At 34.5% G+C, this 25,354-nt stretch overlaps 3 protein-coding genes across 3 annotated transcripts; 1 reads left to right on the forward strand and 2 right to left on the reverse strand.

Annotated features, from left to right (window-relative positions):
• The first annotated feature begins 9,754 nt into the window (after positions 1 to 9,754).
• Positions 9,755 to 11,856, forward strand: LOC145018369 (zinc finger protein VAR3, chloroplastic-like). Its single transcript, XM_078976267.1, has 4 exons — positions 9,755 to 10,341; positions 10,519 to 10,621; positions 10,698 to 10,942; positions 11,028 to 11,856. The coding sequence occupies exons 1-4, from the start codon at positions 9,893 to 9,895 to the stop codon at positions 11,803 to 11,805; spliced, it is 1,575 nt and encodes a 524-aa protein (XP_078832393.1). The 5' UTR covers positions 9,755 to 9,892; the 3' UTR covers positions 11,806 to 11,856.
• Positions 11,857 to 13,306: 1,450 nt separating this feature from the next.
• On the reverse strand, positions 13,307 to 15,517 carry LOC145014019 (SWIB/MDM2 domain superfamily protein). The gene is made up of 3 exons (XM_078972372.1): positions 15,363 to 15,517; positions 14,813 to 14,991; positions 13,307 to 14,577 (listed from the first exon to the last, which is right to left on the reverse strand). The coding sequence occupies exons 2-3, from the start codon at positions 14,984 to 14,986 to the stop codon at positions 14,449 to 14,451; spliced, it is 303 nt and encodes a 100-aa protein (XP_078828498.1). The 5' UTR covers positions 14,987 to 14,991; positions 15,363 to 15,517; the 3' UTR covers positions 13,307 to 14,448.
• A 3,660-nt stretch (positions 15,518 to 19,177) lies between these two features.
• Positions 19,178 to 22,769, reverse strand: LOC145017679 (EH domain-containing protein 1-like). The gene is made up of 15 exons (XM_078975668.1): positions 22,480 to 22,769; positions 22,313 to 22,392; positions 21,931 to 21,999; positions 21,782 to 21,839; positions 21,619 to 21,674; positions 21,417 to 21,518; positions 21,196 to 21,309; positions 20,971 to 21,073; positions 20,849 to 20,898; positions 20,599 to 20,727; positions 20,248 to 20,499; positions 20,084 to 20,163; positions 19,873 to 19,999; positions 19,623 to 19,766; positions 19,178 to 19,557 (listed from the first exon to the last, which is right to left on the reverse strand). Exons 1-15 carry the CDS (start codon positions 22,562 to 22,564, stop codon positions 19,372 to 19,374), a joined length of 1,635 nt encoding a protein of 544 aa, XP_078831794.1. The 5' UTR covers positions 22,565 to 22,769; the 3' UTR covers positions 19,178 to 19,371.
• Positions 22,770 to 25,354: the final 2,585 nt, after the last annotated feature.

Consider the following 25,354-nt stretch of genomic DNA (forward strand, 5'->3'; position numbering starts at 1 on the left):
AGATCACAGTAAAACTCTTAGGCTGAGATTTGTGGTGTGTGTGCCATACAATCATCCCGAGCCCTTCCCCTAGTTACCAGAGGTACCTGCAACCAAAACTAAAATTGTAAGCATGAAGCTTAGTGAGTTCCCCCAATCTATCACATACCATAAAAACTCATAAACATAAACATATATTGGGCCCCGCCCGACATCGGACCGAAATCTGGAATATCTTGGGCCCCGCCCGGCATCAGACCGAAGTCTGGAATAACTTGGGCCCCGCCCACTACATCGCCCCCGCCCGGCATCAAACCGAAGTCCGTAATAACTTTGGCCCCGCCCACTGCATCGGGCCCCGCCCGACATCAGATCGAAGTTTGGAATAGACTGGATATAACATAAATATAAACATATAACATAATCACATATACTGCATCGGGCTTGCCCGACATCGGACCGAAGCCCGGAACATATAACACATAACATAAACATGCATGAATCACAAAGACATCAAGAATGCATATTTTTCTTCTAGGTTTATCCCCAACGCTATACTACTAACGAGCCAGCCTTGGTGCCTTAGACCCGTTCCTACTGAAAAGGGAACTCGCCTCGAATGTCTAACTGCTGACAACCTGAGTGAGAAATCCCTAAGTGTTGCTCCGGTGACTTCCCGAATATTAATACATAAAAAAATCATTTGGTCAAAACCTGATAATCCTTCCCAGTGTAAAATGACTCTTTTACCCCTGGTCAAAGTCAGAGTCAAACTTTCAAATTGACTCTACTCGCCGAGTACTCTAGTCTCAGATCCTATTAATCGCGACTCGACTTGCCGAGTCATTCCATGACTCACTGAGTCCGCCCCATTACCGAGTCCAACAAACTCTGAGACCTAGTTCCACTCAACTCACCGAGTTAATCCATCTACTCACTGGTCCAACTCACTAACAAGGAGAAATAGGGTCTGCGACCAAACTCGCCGAGTCAGAATAACGACTCGTCGATTCCTTGCATGCAACCCGTCAACAACTCATTTGAATCGATTTCTATATATCCAAAACATAGATATGATCCTCTAAGACTATCCTTACACGTAAAGTTGCTAACTTTATGTGTATCCATGGTGTAATGAAGCAATAACACCAAAAGCTTAGCTATTATGAAGATTACTTGTCTAGAATAAGATCATGGTTGCATAAAGATGACTTCCTTGAGCCCCTGGAGCTCAAGGAAGATCAGATTTAAGATATGGATCGATAGTAATGCTTCAACACAAAGGATTTAGGGTTTTGAGCTCAAAACCATCATATTTAGGGACAATAAGATCTAATATACAAAAGGATCAAGTTGAGAACTTGATTACTGTGACAATCGTCAATCTTGAGTCAAGTCAAGTCATCAAGTCAAGCCGGTCAACTCTATTAAACCTTGTGTATTAGGGTTTGTGTTATGTTCATACTGTATAACTTGCTATATTAATGGGAAAACATCACTTGAGAAAAGTCTTGTGTTAAAAATTTCCTAAGCCCTAGTGCTAATCAATGAACTAAACTGATGAAAACCATGTTGCATACTCATTGGGAGGGTGTGGGATCCTTAATCATGACTTAACGGGGCTCAAGAAACTTGCATTGCGGAGCCAAACACTCACAAATGCCACACTTGAAATCTCTCTCAAATATCTCTCTGTATGAGAAATCTCTCCAAGAATGTCAAATCTCTCATAAATCTCTCCAAGTATGTGAAACCTCTCTCAAATATCTCTTTGTATGAGAAATCTCTCCAAGAATGTCAAATCTCTCCCAAATCTCTCTCAAATATCTCTCTGTATGAGAAATCTCTCCAAGAATGTCAAATCTCTCCCAAATCTCTCCAAGTATGTGAAACCTCTCTCAAATATCTCTTTGTATGAGAAATCTCTCCAAGAATGTCAAATCTCTCCCAAATCTCTCCAAGTATGAGAAATCTCTCCCAAATCTCCCTCAAATAGTTCCCGTAACTTTTTAGAATCATTCGGGTCATTCCGGACCTTAACCGGGTCAAAAACGGCTTAAAACGGGGCGAAAACGAGAAAAATAGGCTTTAGGAACCGAAACCGGAATGAGAGGCCTCTTAGGACCAGAACCGAGCCTCTGGTGGCTGAGGCATGCGAGACCGAGCCTCGGTCTCTGCCTCTCTCGGTCTCTCTTCTGGTCGCTCTGCTCCTCTCGGTCTCTACCCGCCGCTCTGTCTCTTCTCGCTCGATCTTTACCCGCCGCTCTGTCTCTTCTCGCTCGGTCTCTACTCCGCCCCTCTGTCTCTTCGCGCCCTCTGTTCTCTCCTTCCCCCTCTCGGTTCCTTCCCTCTCTCTTCTCCCCTCTCGGTTTCTGCCTCCCTCTCTCTCGGTTCAGCACCAGAAGGCCGAACCTCGGCCAGACTTCGGGAAATTGTCACGTTTAGCCCATTTTTGATATTTTTAACATTTTAAGCCCGTTTTTCGTGATTTTAAAGCGGGATTTTCTCCAGAAATTATATTTCAACATAATAAACTCTAAATATTCATAATTTAAACACATTTTTATGAAAATCATTATCTAAATAATAAAGATCTAATGGGGAATTTATTTAAGGTGGAGTGTTGACTTTGCCTTAACTTATGACACAAGCAACCACCCCACACCCACTCTATGACCAGCCATACCTCCCCACCTTACCTATGTCACTTCAATGTTCCCTTACACTCAAATTTCACTCACTCCCACGTTTTTGAGCTGGAACAAACAACCACACTCCTCATTTTCTCTCATTTCTCTCATTCCACTAAGTAACAAACACCACTTTTCTCTCAAACTTTTCTACACAAATTTTCGAGATTCAAGGCTGATTTCAAGTGTTCTTCCACACTTAGTAAGTAAAAATTCATCCTCCCTATTATTATTTCACTTCATTCTACTCAAATCTTTGATTGCTTACACAAACTCCGTAACTATAATGTTAGATTCTCGAAAACCTTCAAGGCATCTCCAAGTGTTCTTGAATTAAACACTTCCATTCTTCAACAATCATCTACTGAAATCACTTAAGGTGAGTTCATACCCCTACATTTTCATGTTTTCTCAAGTTTTCAGGGGGGGAATACAAGTTAAAACACTAAGAACATAACTAAATGTTTCTAACAGCCTTCATCAGAAAAGTTCAACTCCATTCACGGACTGTTTTGGGCATCTTAAACATTTTTGTTTTCAAAACTGTACAAGGTGCAAATAGTTCAAGTTTTTAGCTTTAAAATGGCTACTTGCACATCTCCATACGATTTTTCTACAATTTATGGTGATTTTTACAAAACTGCCTATCATTTCAAACAACAATCCGGACCAGTTTGTGATTTTGGACTTTTTCACCCAAGTTGGAGGTCATTAAAAATAGTGATAAAAATTATGAGTAAACTAGACACATTTTGTGAACTCTCAGAATTTACGGATCTAGTTTTCGTCTTCGTATGATTTTTCTATGATTTTTCCAAAAACAGGGCAGAATGGTTAAAGTTAGCCAACAGCATGTAAATATCATAACACTTTGTATTATGTTGAGCAAAGTGTATAATCATAAGTTCTAATAGTTGAATGTGTTTCCTTGTTAGTTTATTATTATGAACTGAAACTAAGTCATTCATATTAAATATTATTCATTCATTTTAGAACACGTATTATTTAATTATAAAAAGTATAGTTTGATAAATTCATAACACTAATACATTTCCATAAAAGAGTTCATACATATTACATACATTTTAGATAAACTATAATAGGTATAGTTTATGATACATCACTCAACGCACTCGTACAAAAAGGGTACATTCATACAAGAAAGATTTATATTCACACACAATTCACGTAAACTTGTTAACCTATATTGTGAGACTCTCTCTCTCTCTCTCTCCCCGTACGTCCGAGTGCGGGATATAATTCCTGGTAGTTATAATCAGAATCTCCTTGAGGGAGAACGTGATACTTGTATATAGATCTATATTGGGTTTGACACCCCACACCTTGCTGCTAGCTACAGTGGGACCTGCAGGTCTACGGGTGACAAATGTCATTTCATTTTCGCGACGCCTGAGAAACGTTGTGGCGGGTTCACATAGTCACAGTATGATTATAGCGACTCACCTAGGGAGATAACAATTCATAAAGTTTACGGGGTTTCATAAAACCGAAGTAGGTTTTAGGTTGATAAAGAAATTTACTTTCCATATCATTTTAAACTCACGACATTTCTACTAAGTAATGATGATTTCTTATACATTTTAGTCTTTGGTTATAAGGCTACATTTTTCGGATTTCAAGGAAAATATCGGATTTTTCTGAAACAATCGCGACATTTACATGTGAAAGACTTCTACTAAGTTTATTAATAAAAGCTTATGAACTCACCAACCTTTGTGTTGACACTCTTCAAACAACTTGTATTCTCAGGATAACACTAAACAGGTAATCAAGTGCTTTTGAGGATGGGACGTTAAGGCGTCAAACTTTTCATATTTTGTCAACATATTGTAATTGATTTTGAAACATGTAATTCATACAAGTGATGTAACTTTTTCAATTATATATATGTTGGTTGTGTTTGCTTAAATTACTATTGAAATTGTGGTTATGATACTATACATGAAGTCCTCCACCCCCGGACGTTTCCGCCATCCTTGGTTTGGGGGTTGTGACAATTACCAGAAAAGGTGCCAACAGGAAGATAGCTTCTGGATCTACTTTGCCCTTCTTGAGTCTTCAACTTCTTTCTTCTTCTTCTTCAAGCCTCTAGATGCACCAAAAATCACTCACAAAGGTGAGAAACACTCAAGAACACTTATGGGGGACTGGGGTTTTGGAAGAAACGTTCTGGAGGTGATAGAGAACAGGATGGGCGATCATAATGATGCTTAAATAGGGTGCAAACCCTAAGGTTTAGGGTTTTCTCTCGCCTAGCCGACTCGCCGAGTCGGGAATAATGACTCGTTGAGTCGCCTCACAATGTGCAGGCACGCACCTACTCGACGAGTCAAGGCTATGGACTCGTCGAGTAGCCTTTATAAAGGAAAAATAAAATACTTAGAATCACATACCAGGAATGGGGCGTTACAAAAGTACATCACTATTTTTAAACTAAAACAAAAAAAATTATAAAAAAAAAAAAAATTGTTATTTCTTCTACTTCGGACAAAAAACCAATTACCAAAGCTTTTGGCAAATAATCACCACAAACAAAAATTACCAAATTAACATGCATTTATTGAAATAAAATAACTTGTTTTACTTGTGATGAGTGTGATGGCTGTGAAATCGGCAGGATATTACAAATAGACATTACATAGTAATAAACATTTCTATTTAAACTAGGAACCCAAATAAAGTTTATACTACAAATACACATTACATAAAAACTATTCTAATCAGAATTTTCTTCATATCCTTCGGTGTCTTGTTCGGTATCATAATCAGAATCGGTCTCATCATAATTAGGCTTGCAATCAGAAACATTGACTCTACCAGTTGGCGGGGGAACTTTAGTTGCACTCTCTACATCAACAACGACTCTAGGAATGTTTTGAAAGTATATGCTCATGTACTGTGTTCCGACCCTACATCGACAACTTTATGACCTTATGTTGAAAACATCTTTTTTTGATGTAAATGACTTTAATCCTTTTATAACTTTATGTTAATTTTTTTTTTATAAATGTATTGCTTATTTATTTAATGGGTTATGTGGGTTGGGTTCTACATAGTAACCCGCAAACCCATATACTTAAACATGTTATATGGATAGGTTTGGGTTGAGGTTTCCAACCAGTCAACCCACTAACTTATATATTACATGGGCTAGGTTGAATTTATGTTTTCTAACCCGACAACCTGAACCCAACTAATTGTCATGCCTAGATATGAAAATAAGGTCTTGAGCCAAGCTTAGAGGGTGTCGGGTTTGGATAAAATTTTTTTTAAAATTAAAGCTACTAATGTTCTTTAGAATTGCATATAATCAAAGTAAGTATACTAATCAAATTTTTTAAAAGTTCTCAAATTCTAATTGTGTTATTTCAATTGAAAATCTTGAGGAGATTTCTTTTCGTAGAAGAAATCGATAAGTTTCTTTATAGGGGTATTTTTTATAGGGGTATTTCACCTATATATTTAACATTTTCTTTAAAAAATGTTTAAGGGTCATTTACATTGCTAAAAAAAAACTATCCATGTAAAAACTGTTTTATAAAGACTATATTAAAAATAAAGGAAATTGAATTGGACCATTTATAAATTTTTGTCTTAGTTTAAATATTTAACGAAAACAGGTTATCACATGTTATGAGACTTTTTTTACCAGGTCGTAAAGTTTATACTTTTAGGAAGAAAAAAAAAATCAAGATAGTTCATTGGGCTAAAATAGCATTAACCCAATTTACTTCGGATATAATTAGGCATCCAATTTACTTCGGATATAATTAGGCATGCAAAAACCGATTTTTTTTTTTTTTCTGAATTGGATTGGTTCAGAAAACCGGTTCGGTTCCGGTCAACGTAGTCAAAACCGGTTCACCCCCAAACCGGTTCGGTTCAAAACCGGTTCAGCCCCAAAAATATCCGAACATATGTAAACCGGTTCGGTTTAATAGAAACCGGTTCAGCAAAAACCGGTTCGACGCAAATAAGCTTTTCTAATTTTTTTTTTTCTTTTTGGGCTAATAAGTGTAAAATAGGAATGAGTTTTTTTTTTTTTTTAGATTATATTGCACTAGAGTGTTATAAACCAAAAAAAAAAATTGTCTTCACAGGTGGATTGAGGAATTGGGGGATTGGGAAGGCTTATAAGCCTTACATATATACACACACGTACTGCACGTCCATATGGACCATTTTGCTATAAGGTTTTTTTTTTCTTAGCTTAATAATACACATATGTTTTCATGTATTAACTTTTTTTTTTTGGTTTTAAATTTTATGTTTGTGTATATGTAGAAAAACATTGATGTATGTAAAAAATTGTTCAACTTGAATCAACATATTTTTTGGAGCAATTTTCAACCTTTTTTTCATTTTTTTTTGTTTTTTTTATATTGAAAATACATAATACAACTTCAAACATAAAAACAGAAAACATCCAAATTGTCAAACTAATACATCTTCAAACATAAAAACACAAAACATTCAAATTTTTTTGTTTTTATTTTTTTATTCGTCATCCGCCATGTCGTTGCGTAATCATCTCTCATACTCGATCTCTTCTAGGGTGAGTGGCACCGACATTCCCATCGCTACTTCTTCCTCATATACTCGTGCTTCGGCATGCAACGATGTACCTTCTAGTACTTCAATATCTTGTATCCTTTCCACGCCATCAAGGTAGTATTTCAAGCAAATGCACACTTCCACCGACAAAGGGGTTAGTTTGTTCTTCTTGGTGATATTACCCTGCCACTAACAAAAAAAGCCGATTTCGAAGCTACCGTAGAAGCTTGAGAGCTTAGTAGATCACGGGCCATAGCGGCTAGAATCGGAAATTAGGTTTCCTTTCCTTTCCACCAAGCCAAGATATCAAAATTTTCAAACTCTTGAATACTCATTTGAGACAAGAAATCGGAACCAATGTACCTCCCGAGCTCGCTACTTGGGGTGTTAGACCGAGCTCGTTTGGAATTTTCGTTCCTCAAAGTATTATAAAGCCTAATTGTTTCGTTATTTTTGTGAGAAGTGGATCCGGATGCCCCCGTATTTTGCATCATATCATGAATGCTTGTTGAACCATATTTTGTTAAATAAACGTCAAACAATTTTGAAAAAAATTGTTAAATTTTGAAACTTCCTTTGATGCATAATCCATGTCATCATCCATTAAACCCAAATTGTAACAAATATTTTCAATTAAAGTCTCAACCCACCCAACATTTAGAGCCGGATTCAAAGCGGCGGAACAAGTAATAATAGGAGGCATTTCTTAAAAATATTTTTTTAACTTTGCTTTCATCAGTTTCATCATATTAGTAAACATTGTGCTCCTCATTTCAAACTCATTTATTTTCGCACACATTAAAAAAATTTGGTTTAAAACTAAACAACTTGTAGGATAATAAACCCCCGATAAAAAAGTAGTTGCTTTTTTAAAAACATCAAGCATGTCCGTAACAAGTTTGATAGTATCCCAACTTGATTCCGGATAAGCCGTAATCTTATTACGGTCCGCAAGGTTGTCATGGAACATTTTTAAAATATCTTTTTGACGTAAGACACATTCAAACATTTTGCAAGTGGAGTTCCATCGGGTATTATTTTCCCAATTCGGACCTAAAAAGAGGGCATTCGCATCGACACAAAATTGCATATAATTATGATATCGAGCGTTACTAGAACTAAAAATATCTTTTAGCATGTCTTTGAAACTATTTTTTATAGTTTCAGTGCTAGTTAATCCATCTTGCACAACCAAATTAATGATATGTGCAACACATCGACTATGAAAAAAAACACCATCGCAAATTGGTTTATATTTTAGTTTTAGTTGTCCAACCGTGACGGTGTTGTTTGAAGCATTATCAAAAGATATAGAAAAAATCTTTCCTTCAAGTTTATAAGTTTTGATCACACAATCTAAAATTTTAAATAAATTTCTACCGGTGTGCGGGTACTCAAACAATTCAAACGTAATCGTACGCTTCATCATTACCCAATTAGTTGGATTAATCCAATGAGCGGTAACACAAAGGTACGCATCCGGTGAACCGTGAAGAGCCGTCCAAACATCACAAGTTAAATTCACACCGGTTTCTAAAGATTGAAATCCTAAAATCAATTCATTTTTTGCAAGTTTCCACATTTCAATACAATCACGTCTAATAGAAGTACGACTCACATAGCAATATCGTGGTTGGAGAGTATCTTGGATGAGTGAAGTCAATCGTTTGTTGTCGAAGTGGTTAAAAGGCAAACATTCTTGAATCACGAACTTCGCCATCCTATCCCGAACTTTACTCAAATCATAACTCCACAATGTTGCATCATTCGTCATTGTTGTTTGATTATGTCCTGGCCCAAATTTCACCGCGCGACATCTTTTTGTCATATGAGTTTTCAATATCGAATTCCCTTCTACATTAAAAAAAGCACCACATTTCTTGCATCGCGCTCTTTTTGTACCGTTCGACATTACACACAAATCATAGTTGCACCAAATAGCCGGATTTCTATTTGTTTCTTTAATGCTAACAACGGTAGGATTGTTTGATGAATCTCCAATACCAATGGAAGCCGAATCCATTGTTTGAATTAATAGTGTTTTTTGAAGTAAGAGAGGTTTTTTGAGGTTTGGTTAACCCAAAACATCTAATAGCTATTTATACTATCAAATATTGGGGAATATGGCCAAAAGGGACCAAAAATCGAGTGTCTAACAGCCATAAACGGCTATATAGCCATTAGAATAAGACAAAAAAAGGTAATATGCAAAACCGGTTCAAAACTGGTTCAAAATCGGATCAAAAAAACGGTTCAAACCCGGATCAAAAACCGGTTCTTATTAAACCGGTCCTAACGGTCAAATTATCGAATTTGTTCGGTCTCACGGTTCGGTTCACCGGGGTTCGGTTCAAGGCTGAACCGGTTCGGAGGTAAACCGGTTTCCGGTTCATTGACCGGTTCGGTTCCGGTTTTTTTGGTCTCATCTAGATATTATTATAATTATAGAATTAGAGCTAAGAACAACTTATATCGGGCTTTTGTCGAAGCAAATTGGGCCTCCCACCCGGCGGTAAAGAATAAATATCGGGTTTTCCGGTACTCCGGGTGGATACCCAGTGACCTGTGTTAGGTTAACTACCAGATACTCTCCTCCGGTGACATTTCCATCGACGGTAGTCGCCGGCTGTTCCCAGTACGCCGAGAAAATGGTTAGAGCTTCGTCAAGACTGCTCTATCACTTAACTTATCCGAAATCTCTCCTTCATCACCGCCCTTTCGCTATCTTCGGCCTGGCTCGCCGTCATTCTCCGGCCATCCCGGTTGCAACCCTGTACACTGCCTCCAACCACCTCATACATTTCACTCGCACTAATTCACTTATTCCGATCAATTTCGCGCATAGTTTTTACTCCAGAGCGACTGATAATACCTGGCAAGATTACAATCATATTCCCGCTAATGACTACCAAGTCTCACTGTCTCATCCATGGCCGGAGTGGCACCGCCTACTTGAATCTCTATCCAATTTAGGTTACATTAACTGGAGCAGTAACATCGAGGATGAAATTGTTGCGAATGAGAAATTATCAATGGAGTTTGTCGCTGCTGCGAATTCCTGTTTGGCCTTTGCTCGTGATAGACCTTTAATCTTAGGGTTTGTAATTCGAACTTCTTTCTATTCTTTTAAATATCATCTCCTTATACATCATATCATACCAATCTTATGGAATTTTAAACCCTAGATTTCTACTTCATTTGCTCCCATGCAAATTGCAAAAATGAAATCGAGAACAATTTCGACATCTAATTGTTCATTCGAATCCTCTTTCAGGTGGCTTCGAAGGGAGGACATCGAGCTGCTTATCAATGATTGCTATCCATTTCTGTTCAAAGATGCCCATGAAACCGAGAGAAGAATTAGGTCCTTCTTACAGGTTCCCTCCTGATAGTGTTTGTCTCATTCAATCATAACAAATTGCTTGTGATCTTATTTGTTATATCAAATTGAAGTCAGGGGGATCATTCCAAGCAAGACCAGTAGACTTGATGAAGTGCATAGTAAGTTATGCAAGCAATCCTATCATTTATCCTGAAAGAAACATTAAGGAAGCTACTGTATCATTTGTCAGAAACTTGTTACAAGAAATGGCTAATATAAGCTGTAAAGTTGGATCACCAGAGCAGTATCAAGAACAAATTTCAAGAAATCTCGGACCAAATATTACCATGAAGAAAGGTGATTGGATATGCCCAAAGTAAGTTACACTTCATGTTTTGATTCATTATACAGGAATTCTTGATTTACACATGTGAACAGATAGAGTTTTTCTTTTTGAGCAGATGCAACTTCATGAACTTTGCAAGAAATACTAAATGCCTTGAATGTGAGGAGCTCAGACCAGTTGATAACTCAAGATATACCAAGACAATCGAAAGAGGACAAAATGACAGAAATGCCCCCTCTCCTGTCACCATAGACAGCAACAATTCCAATCATCTTCAGAGCAAGCAGACTCAAGATCCTGATAAAGAAGAAAAAGTAGAAACATGGTTCAAGAAGATGAAAGATTTGCACAATGTCACAGACCCAAAAACTTCTCTTTCTCATGAAGAAAACAAAAAGACAGAAATACCCTTTTCTCCTAAACGACACCAACCAAGTTCTAGCACCTATGTTCCTTTTGTCCCATTTCCACCAAACTATTTTGCCAAGAAAGATGATAACAGTAACACATGTGTGAAAGAAAAAACAGGAACTGATGACGTGGATTCCAGGTCATCAATTGGGAACAAAACCCTAGTAAGTGAAGAATCAGGTAACAAGTTAAGAAGTTTAGAGGGGTCAGCAGTGATTGAATCTGATCCGTTGGATATGTCTGAAGAGGCTAAGGCAGAAAGGTGGTTCAGACGTGTTGCACAGATTAAGGATATTTCTGAATTAAGTCAAATTCCTGATGAAGATTTTCCATCGATTATGCCAATGAGAAAGGGGGTGAATCGGTTTGTTGTAAGTAAGAGGAAAACGCCATTAGAAAGGAGGTTAACATCTCCTCAGTATAGAAAGAGTCTTAGAAGTGTGAGCTTTGAGAGGAAAAGTGAAGGAGATGATGATAATTGAACAATGAAATTGTTATTTTTATTGAATGTGAGAAATAGCAATTTATTTTTATTTGTTTGTTTGTTATGGCATTTTACTTTTATTTTTTCTTGTTGTGATATTATTGTTTCGATGACAATAGCAATTTTGTCGATTTTTATAGTCTCGGTAGGAAATAAATTGAAAGTAGAATGCTATAATTGGGTGGAATTCGGTGCTATTTACATTCTTGAGGTGTCATATGGTTTAGGGTTTAAGGTTTCCTCTTTCTAATAATTTCATGAAATAAACTGAAAGTAGAATGCTATAATTGGGTGGAATTTGGTGATGTTTACATTCTTGAGGTGTCATATGGTTTAGGGTTTAAGGTTTCCCCTTTTTAATAAGGCTGGAGAGTGTGGTGTCATACTTGTCACGGTCAACATCAACATCATATCATATTTGTCACGTTTCTTGCCACATTTGTCATTTTCATAGCGTGGGTTGCTATATTTGTCATTCTTTTTTTCTTTTAATTAATTTATATTAAGAATAATCAATTTAACTAACTTAATGTAAAACTACAATTTCATTAAATTTCAACAAAAAGTACAAAAAAAAACACTTAAGAGTTAAAAATAAAAAACATAGAAACTAAAATTACCAAACCTAGATAGATCTAAAAGACATCTTCATCAGAAAATTGACCTTCCAAATCGTCGACCGGCTGGGTGTTAAGATCGATATGGTCGACGTTTCAAATATGTTCTGTCAAGTCCCTATAAAGAACATGATGCGTCTCAACATCATGAATTATTGCTCTCCTCACCGAGTACTCCGGGTTTCCAACCTCAAAAGCTTGTGTCGGTGGAATGATCTCGTTTTCGTTATACTCACATTTTGCATTTAATTCGTCTACGAGAATCATATTATACAATATGATACAAGTATACATCACCTCACTAATTTTCTTCTCCAAATAAGGTGTGGGATATTTAAGAATATGTCAACTTTTTTTTAAAGCCCCAAATGTTTGCTCAACATCCTTTCTCGCCTTCTCTTGAGCTTTCTTAAACTTCAACATTTTGCGATCATTTGGACAAGATAATGACGTCACAAAACAAGCACGCTTCAGATAGATCATGTCGACAAGATAATACTCATTCCTATACAATGTTCCAGATACTTGAAAGGAAGAATCTGGTGCAGTCCCTTTATACATGTCGTCAAATAAGAAAGACATGTTAAAAACATTAATGTCATTGAGGGAGTCAGTAGAGCCAAAGAATGCATGACATATCCACAAATCTTGTGAGGCCACCTCTTCATTTATGATGGTTGGATAACCATGATCGTCTCGAGTGTATTGCCCTTTATGAGCATTCGGACAACCACCCTATGCCTAGTGGAGGCAATATTGGCTTCCAAACATTCTAGGAAAGTTGTACACATTTGAATGATGAACATACAACTCTTGGATATCACTACATGTAGGTTTGCGCAAATATCGTGGACCATATAATCTCATGACATACTTGCAAAATTTGTGAAGGCTAGTTCGTACATTTGAATGATGAACATACAACTCTTGGATATCAGTACATCTGGACATCCTAAGATTCTCTTCTAGTGCATCGGAGCAAGTGACAAGCACTAATTGACGAACTGCAATGGTGCATTTTTGTATAGAAGAAAAACCAACTGTAGCTCTAACATCCCGTTTTTGCTGAAAAATGAACATGTTGTCATGATGTTGTTGATGATACGCAAAAACAGAGCTTTATGCATACGGAACCGATAACGGAAATAATATCCTTGAAACGTGATGTCCTGAACAAAGTAATCATGCATAAGTCATTCATTAGCCACCTCACGATATCTTTGTATGTATTTTCTCTTCCTCCGGCGTGCATTCTCTGCATTTTGTTGCCGTAGTTCATCGATCTTCTGTTCCTGTTCCGCCTCCTGATTGATATTTATGGTCGTTTCAAACAAGGTATCAAACATGCTCGATAAAGATGACGAAGAAGAGATTTTAAGAGAAAATATTTGAGTTGTAAAATGATTTTGATGAGATAAAAGGGTAAGGTGGTAGTATTTATAGGAGTTTTTTTTTTTTATAAAAAAGAAATAAAAAATACTAATGAAATAAATAATGAGAAAGTAGTCGTTGCGAACCACCCCATTGGTCAATTCAATTTCTCACTCTCAGCATTTGGTCACCAAGTTGGTGAGTTGAGCTCGGCATGCTGAGTAATCATCCCTACAAAAATGTATCCATAAAAAAATCGGGTTGAAATCCACATAAATTGTATTCAAATATTTAAAGCTTATATGTATAATAACCAATTTATTAACTCTTTATTTAAGTCAATAAATGCTGATGAAATCTTTTTATCAAAACACTAAAAAAAAACTCCATATTTAAGTCAATAAGCACTTCAAATAAGCAATCCCAAACACCCACTTAATAATATTTAAACTATTTGTCTGATCATTATCATATCATTGCCACGTCATCAGTCAAGCAGGTTATATAGTTTAACATGATTTCATAAAAATTGAGCAGAAAGGAAACTTTAGAAGCAAAATTTCTTAAAAAAAGTTTTGGGGTAAACATATACTATAAAACTTGGTTACTATTATTTAATAGTACTATTTTTTTAATCATCTTCAGTACATTAATCACTTTTGGTTCTTAGGAAAATGCAGCTTGATCAACATAGGAAGTTCCTCTAGCTCCACCTGAGTTTTTCCCAATAGAATACTCTTCAGTTTTTCATCACAATGGACTATGTTCTTGTTCTTTGGATCCTAAATTACAAAAATACCATCATAAGAAAAAAAAATTAACTCAACAATTTGGTTAATGATTACAAATCAAACCACACAAATAAAAAAGTTCCAATCTTTAATAGCAAGGAACAACAGTAGTAACATTAATCTAGTAATAGTTTTTGTAATAATATTTGACATATTAACTATATATGAAAATAAAAGGAAAAGACAAAAGAAAGTGTTGGAAATTAAGAAGATTAGTAAGTAATACCTGGAGATTGTTGTCTTTTATGTAGGACCAAACACGCCGAAAACAACCTAATCTAGAACTTTGCGATTGTCCAACAAATTCTCTTAGTGTCGAAGGCAAGTTAACAAGATCAATCAAGGTTGCAAGTTTCTTCGGGTTATCCATGATACCCTTCTTCATCCGTTGTGGTAACATTGTCGCTGTTTAAGATGAACATATGATTTTACAGCAATTTAAAGAAATGCAATTGAATAAACCAAAAAACAGAACGACTTCCTCCTTTAAAAGGAGCATTTGTTAACATAGATTCAAAAAAAAAAAAATGAAAGATGTTTCTTTTGGGAATTTCATCGAACACCTGGTGTTCATTTGGGGTTTCTGTTTCTATCTGCCGAATAGTACAAAGCATGAAAGAACAACCATTGAATAACCCACAATAGACGATGGCCGTGCTCATATGATTATCAAATGAAATGTGTATAACAGTTATACGAACTAAAAGTGAATTTTACAACATTTAAACGAATTGGGCAGCTGCAACGTTTAAGTATATGAATTTAAGGGATCATACCAGAGATTTTACACCTATAAAGCAACCAAACCAAATGAGGTCTATAGGGATTAGGGAGGTTGGTTCTTCGCAGAGATAACTCGTCGCCGGTGGGTATATAACTTGTAAGATCTTTTGCAGTCCGCCTGTTGAAGAAGAGAGCAAGTGCTGGTGGTCGCCTTAGGCTTATTTAAATCATGTATGTTTAATTTTCAAAATAGCCACTAAACTTTGTACGAATTTCACATCAGACTCAAAACAATTTTCTTTTACAATATGAAAAGTTATTAATATGAAAAGTTATTGTGGATTTATCTTTCATCTTGGTACATATGCCCAGTTTGTCTCGTAACACATATTTTCCAATTTTTACTTTTTCATTCTAGATAAATAAATCGTAATTAATTTTTTTTAATATTTTTTTACTATTGTGTAATTACTTAAATTTCTTGTAAAGTTTTTAACTTTTGAATAACATAACATATATCTTTAAAATTTTCGTATCATCCCTACTAATGATGTGATCTTTGAGTTGTATGATATTCGTCGGCTTGTGCTTGTCAAGTTATTGGATGATATTTTTTGGGATATATGATCTGTTATTCAAAAGTTAAAAACTTCAACAGACAAATAAAAGAGTAAACTCGTTTCACAAATTTTCGTTCTGTTTTATTTCATATGATCAATAATCCTTATATAGGCAATATTTTACAAATGACAAACAACAGACTAACTATTGTCAGTCAAATTGTATATTAGTACATATAAGGGGTGTTTGTAATTGCTTTTCAAAACAACTTATTGGTTTATTGGCTTTTTGAAAAGCTAATAAATCAAAAAAATTGTTTGGCAAACTCAAAAACACTTTTTAGAATAGTTTTTTAATTAGCTTCAAAAAAATATTTTTTAAATTTAACCAAAATAACTTCAAAAAATATTTTTTAAGCCAAACACTTTTTAACTTATCGATTTATTGGTTTTTTCACCGTAAAAGCTAATATAAACACTTTTTAAAAAACTCATTATACCACCACTATAAGCCAATAAACACTTTATCTAAAAGCACTTTTAGAGTTCAAAAAACACTCAAAAAAAAACCCTTAAAACATGTAGTTGATGCAATTATTCATCATGTCATGCACACTACACAATTAATACAGATTTGACACTTACTATTATATAGTTGGCATAAAACGATATCTTATAACTAGGGCTGTAAACGAACTGAACGTTTGGCGAACCGTTCGTGAACTGTTCGGCAGGAAGTTCGTTTATGTTCGTTTATTTAATAAATGAACGAACATGAACAAAAATTATCGTTCGTTTAGTTAAACGAACGAACATGAACAATGGTCTCATTCGTTCATCTATGTTCGTGAACGTTCGTTTATGATGTTTGTTTACGTTCGTTTAAGTTTATTTATATTCATCTATATTCAATTAATTTTCATTATATTGCTATATTATATGTTCGTTTATGTTCATATATGTTCAATTGTGTTTATTTTAGCTTTGTTCGTTTATGTTTGTTCGTTTATGTTCGTTTAGCATGTTCACGAACATAAATGAATGAACATGAACAAAGTAATTTGTTAAACGAACGAACATGAACAAGAAAATCCCGTTCGTTTAATAATTGTATCATGATTGAAACAATAGTTTTGTGCTTGTTCACCCCCACTATGCATTTAATTTTTCTTTTTTCAGATTTGGAACTCATCTGAAACTCATTCATCTGGTATTTACATTGTCTAATTGTTATATTCGTTCTTTTGCAGCTTCTTAAAATCTATGCTACACGTTTTGGTGTTGATTTTTCCCATTTGAGTTTGTTTCAACAATTTCTCTTTTGATATCCCTTTGGACTCACAAAAATAAATAAATAAATAATAGAGCTTTTGCTCAAGCGGTAATGTGTTGCTCGTTTCGAAACTAGAAACAATTTGGGATTCAAGAACTTGAAGAGTTCCAATAGAGATGACGATGAGATTCAGTTAACCTCTTTATTAAAGCAAAGATTGCTAGCTTGGATTGGCATGATTAGTGTTGTTAGCTTGTTCTATCTCGTTGTAATGCCTTGTTTTATTCATCACTAGGTGTGAGCCCCATGTATTACATGGGTGTATTTAAAACAATTAAATATGTATAAACATTTGAGAAATTTGAATTAATAAGAAAAATGAGAAAAATATCGAATTACTAAAATTAAAGTGTTTTTTTTTTCTCTTTTAATTTTAAACAAATCATTTAGATAAAATAATCAAAGCAAATTAATGAGATTTTAGTTTAAAAATATGAAGTTATAAGGAAAGTTCATTAATGAAATTGATATGCATTTATTATTAAATTTAAATAACATATGAAATTTAATAAAGGGATAATGACTTAGGAGGATAATAACGTTTCATGTTTGTCCATTTTAGGTCCCTAACGTATTTTTTGTGCGTATTACACCATTAAAGTTATTATAACCGTTTACAAATAGTCCTTTTACAGGAAGAAGCCGGTAAAAGGATTATTTATAAACGGTTATAACAACCTTAATGGTGTAAAATACACAAAAAAATACGTTGGGGACCTAATATGGACAAACAGGAAATGTTATTACCCTCCTAAGTTATTATCCCATAAAACTATAAACCTTTATAATAAATTTTTACTTTTTAATTAAAAAACTTATAGGTCTTGGGGTTGGTAGTTTGGATGTTTTTAACCTCGGCATTTTTTATAAATGGAAGTGGCGGTTTCTTAATGACAATGAAGCTCTTCGGGTTTAAATTGTCAAATTTTGTCATGGGGAAGGTGATGGTTTTTCGGAAGATACGAAAATAGGAATTGGAGGGGGTGTTTGGCAAAAGATTGTAGGATCCATTAATCACATCCATGAGAATGGTTGTATTCCTTCTAATTACATGTATAGAGTGGTGGGGGTGAGACTCAAACAAGGTTCTAGAAGGATGTTTGGTGCTTGGATATTCCTCTTAGGGAGCGATTCGGGAGGCTTTTTGCTTTAGCATTTAATCAAGATGCTCGAGTAAGTGAATAATGGGATCCGGAGGGATGTAATTTTCATTGGCGTCGGGGGATTAAAGGAGGGACTGAATCGACCCAATTTGATTATCTTGTAGAAGGATGTTTGGTGCTTGAATATTCCTCTTAGGGAGCGGTTCGAGAGGCTCTTTGCTTTAGCCTTTAATCAAGATGCTCAAATAAGTGAATAATGGGATCCGGAGGGATGTAATTTTCTATGCTACACGTTTTGGTGTTGATTTTTCCCATTTGAGTTTGTTTCAACAATTTCTCTTTTGATATCCCTTTGGACTCACAAAAGTAAATAAATAAATAATAGAGCTTTTGCTCAAGCGGTGATGTGTTGCTCGTTTCGAAACTAGAAACAATTTGAGATTCAAGAACTTGAAGAGTCCCATAGAGATGACGATGAGATTCAGTTAACCTCTTTATTAAAGCAAAGATTGCTAGCTTGGATTGGCATGATTAGTGTTGTTAGCTTGTGTAATGTCTCGTTTTATTCGTTAGCTTGTTCTATCTCATTGTTAGGTTCTTCTATTAAAAGTCGGTTGATGCTCTAAAAAATTCTTACTATTTGTAAATCATTAAATTTGCATTGTGATACTCGTGTATCTGAAATACGAAACAAGAACAATAATTTGTTGGTTTTCCATCCTCCGAGTTTAACCTCTTAGATCAATATATCATTAATTTAACTATCTTTGATGATAATGTTTCTTGTGGATTAGTAATAGACACACCAATTGTAATCTCAATTGGGTTTGCTAGTTTTTCCATTTAATTTTGTCTAGCTCTTTCTAGTCATCTAATATAATTTCTGCCTTTCCATAAAATATATTTCAATTATTTCAACCCGTATATTCTTTTACAAACCCTTTTTGTTGATATCACCAATCATTTTACTCATTAATCACAAAACAAAACTCAATTCTATCCATTAATACATAAACAAGTAGAAATCACACACCACGGTACATAATTTATAAAACATTCACAAATCTTAATCATAGGGATTCCTAAAATTCTTCAAAAGGTCGGGAATATCATATCCCAACATATCATCAACAGTCTGGATCATTTTAGGCTTCAATTTCTCAAATTTGTCCAAATTGTACCCACTCAATCTCTCCCTGAAACTTTCTACATATGGGAAATCTCCCGCCGGTAAATGATGCTCCCTTTGTACCTGTTCACAAAACCCCCATCAGTATCCGTACACAGTACACAGTACACAGTCACAGAAGAAAGAACCTTTGCAAAAACATCTTCAAGGTTATCGATGAGTTTTTGTTGAGTTTTAGCCTTCCCCATCATGGCAGGCATTTCTTTTTTAAGATGGCTAATAATGAACGCATGAATCTTTGCAGCTCTAGCACGTTTCACAAACTCATTGATCTGTACGTAAACAACATCGAAAAATGGAAAATATATAGAATAAAAAATTCTCTTGCGTTCGAAAATCTATTTATAAAAAAAATAATAAATAAATAAATAAACTCACCCTACGATCACAAGCCTTCTTAGGTATGTCTTTTAAGTCGGCTAAAAGATCATCTTGCTCTTTCTCAAATAGTTCTGTTCCAATCGGGCCAGCAGTCACTCGATTTATAGGTTTGTCATTGAAGGAACTAACAAAACAAAAAAGATCAATCACACAAAAGGGTAAAATGGTCATTTTACACTCAGCGTGTTTTTATATGTAGAAAGATTACCCAATGTATACACGCATAACCTCTGGAGTATTAAGAACTTTACCAAGGGACCACATAAGAGCTCCATACACCCTCATAAGCTACAATAAATTAATAAATTAATTAAACATGAACAAGTATAAGATTTAGATTTTTTTTTTTTTTTTTTTCAAATGATTTCATACTTGTTGGGTATCGACTTGATCGGCTTTATTCAACACCACACGTATCTTATCATCATTTCCTCTAAGAGATGAAATGACACGTTTGAATTCATCACTGATATCAAGTTTATGAGGATCAAACAGAAGCAAGATTAGATCACATTTTGAAGCGAACCACGACGTGACACCTGTAAAGTCATAGCTTCTCTGTGTGCGTTGCTTTTCGCCTGATAAAACTCCAGGAGTGTCCACAAATGTAATATGCTCCAGAAGCTTTTTTTTATTCACAAAATACATAACACATGTCAAAAACTTAAAAGATAATAAATAAATAAAAATAATTTTTTATCTGTAATGAAATTGGAAACTAACGGGATGTGGCATTTGAGAACACTCGAATTTTGACAAAAAAGCAGTTCCAAAATTGGTTAAACCACTGTATGGCATGTCTGCTTGAACAGCAACAGTGTTTCCTGGAATACTTCTTTCATCTGGTCCATTCTGTGGAAAAAGAAAAATGACATTTTTACCCTTTTTGAATTTTGAACAGATTGCTAGACACCCATATCAAACTGCAATTAAGAATCATATCAAAAAAGTAAAATGGAGATAGAAAGCATACCATAACAACAACAAATCTATCTGTAGTAGGCTCAGGTCCAATATGAGCTCCTGTTAGAAAAATGGTCAAAACTTAAGTCATATAACAAAGAGAGAGAGAGAGAGAGAGAGAGGGGGGGGTACCTGGATAGCTGCTTCTAAGCAAATGCTTGATGAAGGTTGTTTTCCCTGTTGAGTATTGACCTAAAAGCATCACCATTGGTTTGGCATCAAAATCACTGTTTGTCTACAAAAACATATGAACATGGTAAGATTCTGAAAAAACTATATAAAAAGGAAATATGGAAAAGGTTGATAGTTCACATGATGGTTTATAATATATGGGATTATGGGTTGGTGTTAATTTACCAATAAAGGAGAAACAAAATCATTAAATTGATATGTGACTTCTAAAGGTTTCAGCTTCTGAATGTACAGCTTCTTCAAGCCATCAATGATTGATGTAACAGCAGTTAAAGGAACCTGATAATGCATAAATAATATGAGATGAAAACATATACTTTAATGGTGACTCGTTTGTTTAAGAAGTAGAAAGTAAATAAAATGAGAAGTAGAACAGAAAAGCATACTTTCTTTGCAGATTTTGAAGAAGTAAACCAACTAGATGATGATGAAGTTTGCACCTCAGGATTACCATTCATTTCAGGATCACTTTTTGGACGCTTTTTCTTCTGCGTACATTAACAAACAAGTTAATTTTCAAGAAAAATATTTAGTTTTTAGGCTCATAGTGGTATGCATACAGCTGAGGTGAGAGAAAGGTATACATACAGCTAGTAAGACATCCAGACCATCCATCACAGGTGGTTTCAAATTTTCATAATCAACTGCATTGTAAGATAACATGAACACAAGAAAGGTAATCAAAGGTATGAATATTACATATTTACATGTTAAAAGTGTAAAGAAAAGAAGATGTGGTTACACAGCTTACCATCAGAATTTAAGAGGTCGCCACTTAATGTGTGTCCTGCTTGTGCCATAGAAATCAACTACAATCACCACACACACCGAAAAGGATCATCAGTCATGTATACAGAAATGGTGGATAGAAGATAAAGAAGACAAAGCTAACAAAACTACCTGCATTGCAGTAATAAACTCTTTGAAGCCAAGAAAGCCTTGTCGTCTAGAATCTGCAATTGCCCATACCTTAAGAAGTAGTATGAACAAGCGTAGAGAAATAGTTAGAACAGATTGGGATTCAAAGATAGAAGAGCAGAAAGAGAACTACAAGCTAATATCGGTGCCCTTATGAGCACACTTAGCAATCAAATTAATGATCAAAACTTGAGGACGTAAAACCCTTAGACATGGCGAGATAGCTAAATAAATTCATCCCACTGTTCTTTTCAAGCTCGGATAAAAGAGGGGTTTATGTAGAACCTAGGGTTTATAATAATCCACAGTTCCATTGAACGAAAAAAAAAAATAGTTAGAGCATAATAGAGATGAAGATCAAAACCTGCTTGAGATCTGGTCGAGATAAATTGGACATGACAAAGAAATTCGTGGCATCACCACCAGTGAGGCGTCCATCGCCATCTGGAATTAAAAATAGTACAGATTAAGATCAAAAAGCATAAAAAACAGTTAAACCAAACGAAGAAGATAGAAAACGAGAAATGAAACCTGAATCGGCTACACTGAACCAGTCTTTGTAGATCTTCTGGTGTTCTGCAGAGCACCGACTAATCGATGCTGAATCAATCTCCATTTTAATCAAACGTTATGAATACACAGATTACAGATTCTCTAATAGACTCCAGATCAGGGTTCTTAAATACAGCACTTGAGAATCTACCAAAATCCCCAAATTTCCAGATCTCGCCGACGTTGCTAAGTTGAAAACTGCAGTCAAGATATTTTGTTTGCCCTTTTGCCCCTTGCTTGTCGTGCGAGGCGCCAAACCTTTGAGTGATCTTGAATTTACAGATTTTTATTATTATTATTTAAAAGATATAAATATAAAACAGTATCATAAATAAATAAATTAACTTCATTTAAAATTGCCCAATTTCTGGTTTTCTCCGATTAAACACCATCGACCCTACATGTAATTCATACCAAACATGTCTTGTTTGACCTTCCCAATTGATTGACTCTCTATGGCATAACTTCCAAAAGTAGTTATATTTAGTTTAGGACAAATTGTGCATCTAATTATTGAGTTCCTTATTCATATGGATATCCGCATGAGAGATTTTTAAAATGAACCAAACATTCATCTACCATATAGAAATTGTTTGGAAATAATTCATATATTTATTAAACCACCAATCATATACAAGTTTCTATGTTCATATAATTCAATTAACAAAAGAAATATAGATCTCTTATGTTTGTGAATGCTTATTCATTTATATTCAAAGTTACAATAATTGACTTGTATGTTTTCTCAAAGGTTTTGAATATTATCATTTTTAGTTTTCGTTTCACTTTTTTGAGATATGTTTATAATTTATAGAGTGTTATGTATCACATATAATGTCAATCACATATGGTTTTTTGTAACAAACATGAAATTGTTGTCTTATTGTTTTATTAACCAATTACTTAGAGTGAAAAAAAAAATATCAACCAACTTTTTATTAGAAATAACCAGTAAGCAGCTAGAAATGAACAAAATTACATACGGATATTAATAATCAATTTTGTAACCACAAAATCCATTCGATTTTCATTTTATTGTACCTATTGACAAACTTGCAAAAAAAGTTGAACAATTTTGTCAAAATATAATGCTTCTTAGAAAATTGACGATATGATATATTTACATTATTCCAATATCTCCATGGTCCCCAAATCACAGTCAAAACAATCGCCTCCAACACTTTCCTCTTCATCAAAAGCCAATTCAAAACATTTCTCAAAAGTCTCAAAATCATTCCATGTCATTTCTCAACATAATATATATTTAAGTGTTAAAAGGAATTGTATAATAAAAAACAATGCACATGCACATGCATCTAATTCTCAACCCAAGTTCTATACTCTCAAATAAGGTCTCTTATATACTAGGGATCCAAGTGGTATAAGGTTATTCCTAGGTAGAAGTTATTTGCTTCAACCTGTTACGGTTGACTTAATATGTGAAGTCAACACCACAAAGGTCACAACTAACGAACAAATCCTAAACATAACATTTACGAAAAACATGCAACAATCAACATGTTTCTCATGGAATGGAGTTGCAACTACCATCCATAAGCATTATGCTTAAAATGCCAAGACTTTCTTTCTTCATGACCACCATGTAGGTTGCTCGAGGGTATTATAACCTTCACACTTTAGGAAATTAATCATTCAAAGTGTACAAACTCATCCCAACATGATATACACAGGTAAGATGCCCAAACAAGACATAAACTAATATTTGCATTTTTAAGCAAAACATTTCCAAAATAAGATTTTCATTCAATGCAAAAGCATGCCATAGAGGCCATATAGCAAACAATATATTTAAATTGCATAAATAATACCAAAATTTTCATTGAAATATTTGATATGGACATGTACTCGAATTTACTCACCTTGTGGATTTTGCCTTGGTGGACACAAGGCATGTGTGTTGCCAAGTGAGACAAAATCGTCCTTAAGATCTTACTTAAGCATCCTACATCGTCCCAATGCACCCGAAACCCCCTATAACTTTTCCAAAAGACTCTAAGGGGTGTATTAAGTTTTAAGAACTTATTTTATAATTATTAAATCACATTTCATTCAAGTTTTAACCATTACGTAAATTAATGGTTTCACAAGTTCAAGAGTGAACTCACCAAGACATTACTCATCCACATTAAGGTCTTCAATGACTATGGTTATCTCTAGCTTGCTTTCTTATAGATAAGTGATCATCCATGATTCTCTTACATTACTTTTAAACACATAATACATTCTAATCCCAACCCGCATTAACATAATTCCATTCCTCCTTACATGATTCAAATCTCAATAATGGTATCAAGATGCCTAGATCCAATTGTATGGTGATTGTAAGCTTAATTGTTGTTTCTTCCATTTCCATATTTTCCAAACACTTTCATGAATCATTTTATTGAATAAAAAACATTTGAGAATTGAGACATAACTTAATTTAGAAATCCTTTCATTCCATTCTAACGATGGGTTCCATTGGAATAATCATTTAAAGCTCATAATTCCATAAGACCCATTGAGATCATATAACAAGCAAATCATAAAAACAACATTAATCTCTTCTTAACCTTAGAATTATATAATATAATTACTTTCAAATTCTCAAAACAAAAACCGTGTACAAGTTGTACTCTCTTGTCGACTATAAGTTTCCAAATCCTCAATTCCATCATTAGATATGGAATCAACCAACTTTGGTGCCAATGATGACAAGGAATTTGAGAAATGGGATCAGACATGAAACATTATATTGAGCAAGAAGAAATAAACAGAAATCCGTAATAAATATATATATATATATATATATATATATATATATATATATATATATATATATATATATATATAT

This window comes from Lactuca saligna, chromosome 9, assembly GCF_052625555.1.
Source record: "Lactuca saligna cultivar CGN05327 chromosome 9, ASM5262555v1, whole genome shotgun sequence".
NCBI lineage: Eukaryota > Viridiplantae > Streptophyta > Magnoliopsida > Asterales > Asteraceae > Lactuca > Lactuca saligna.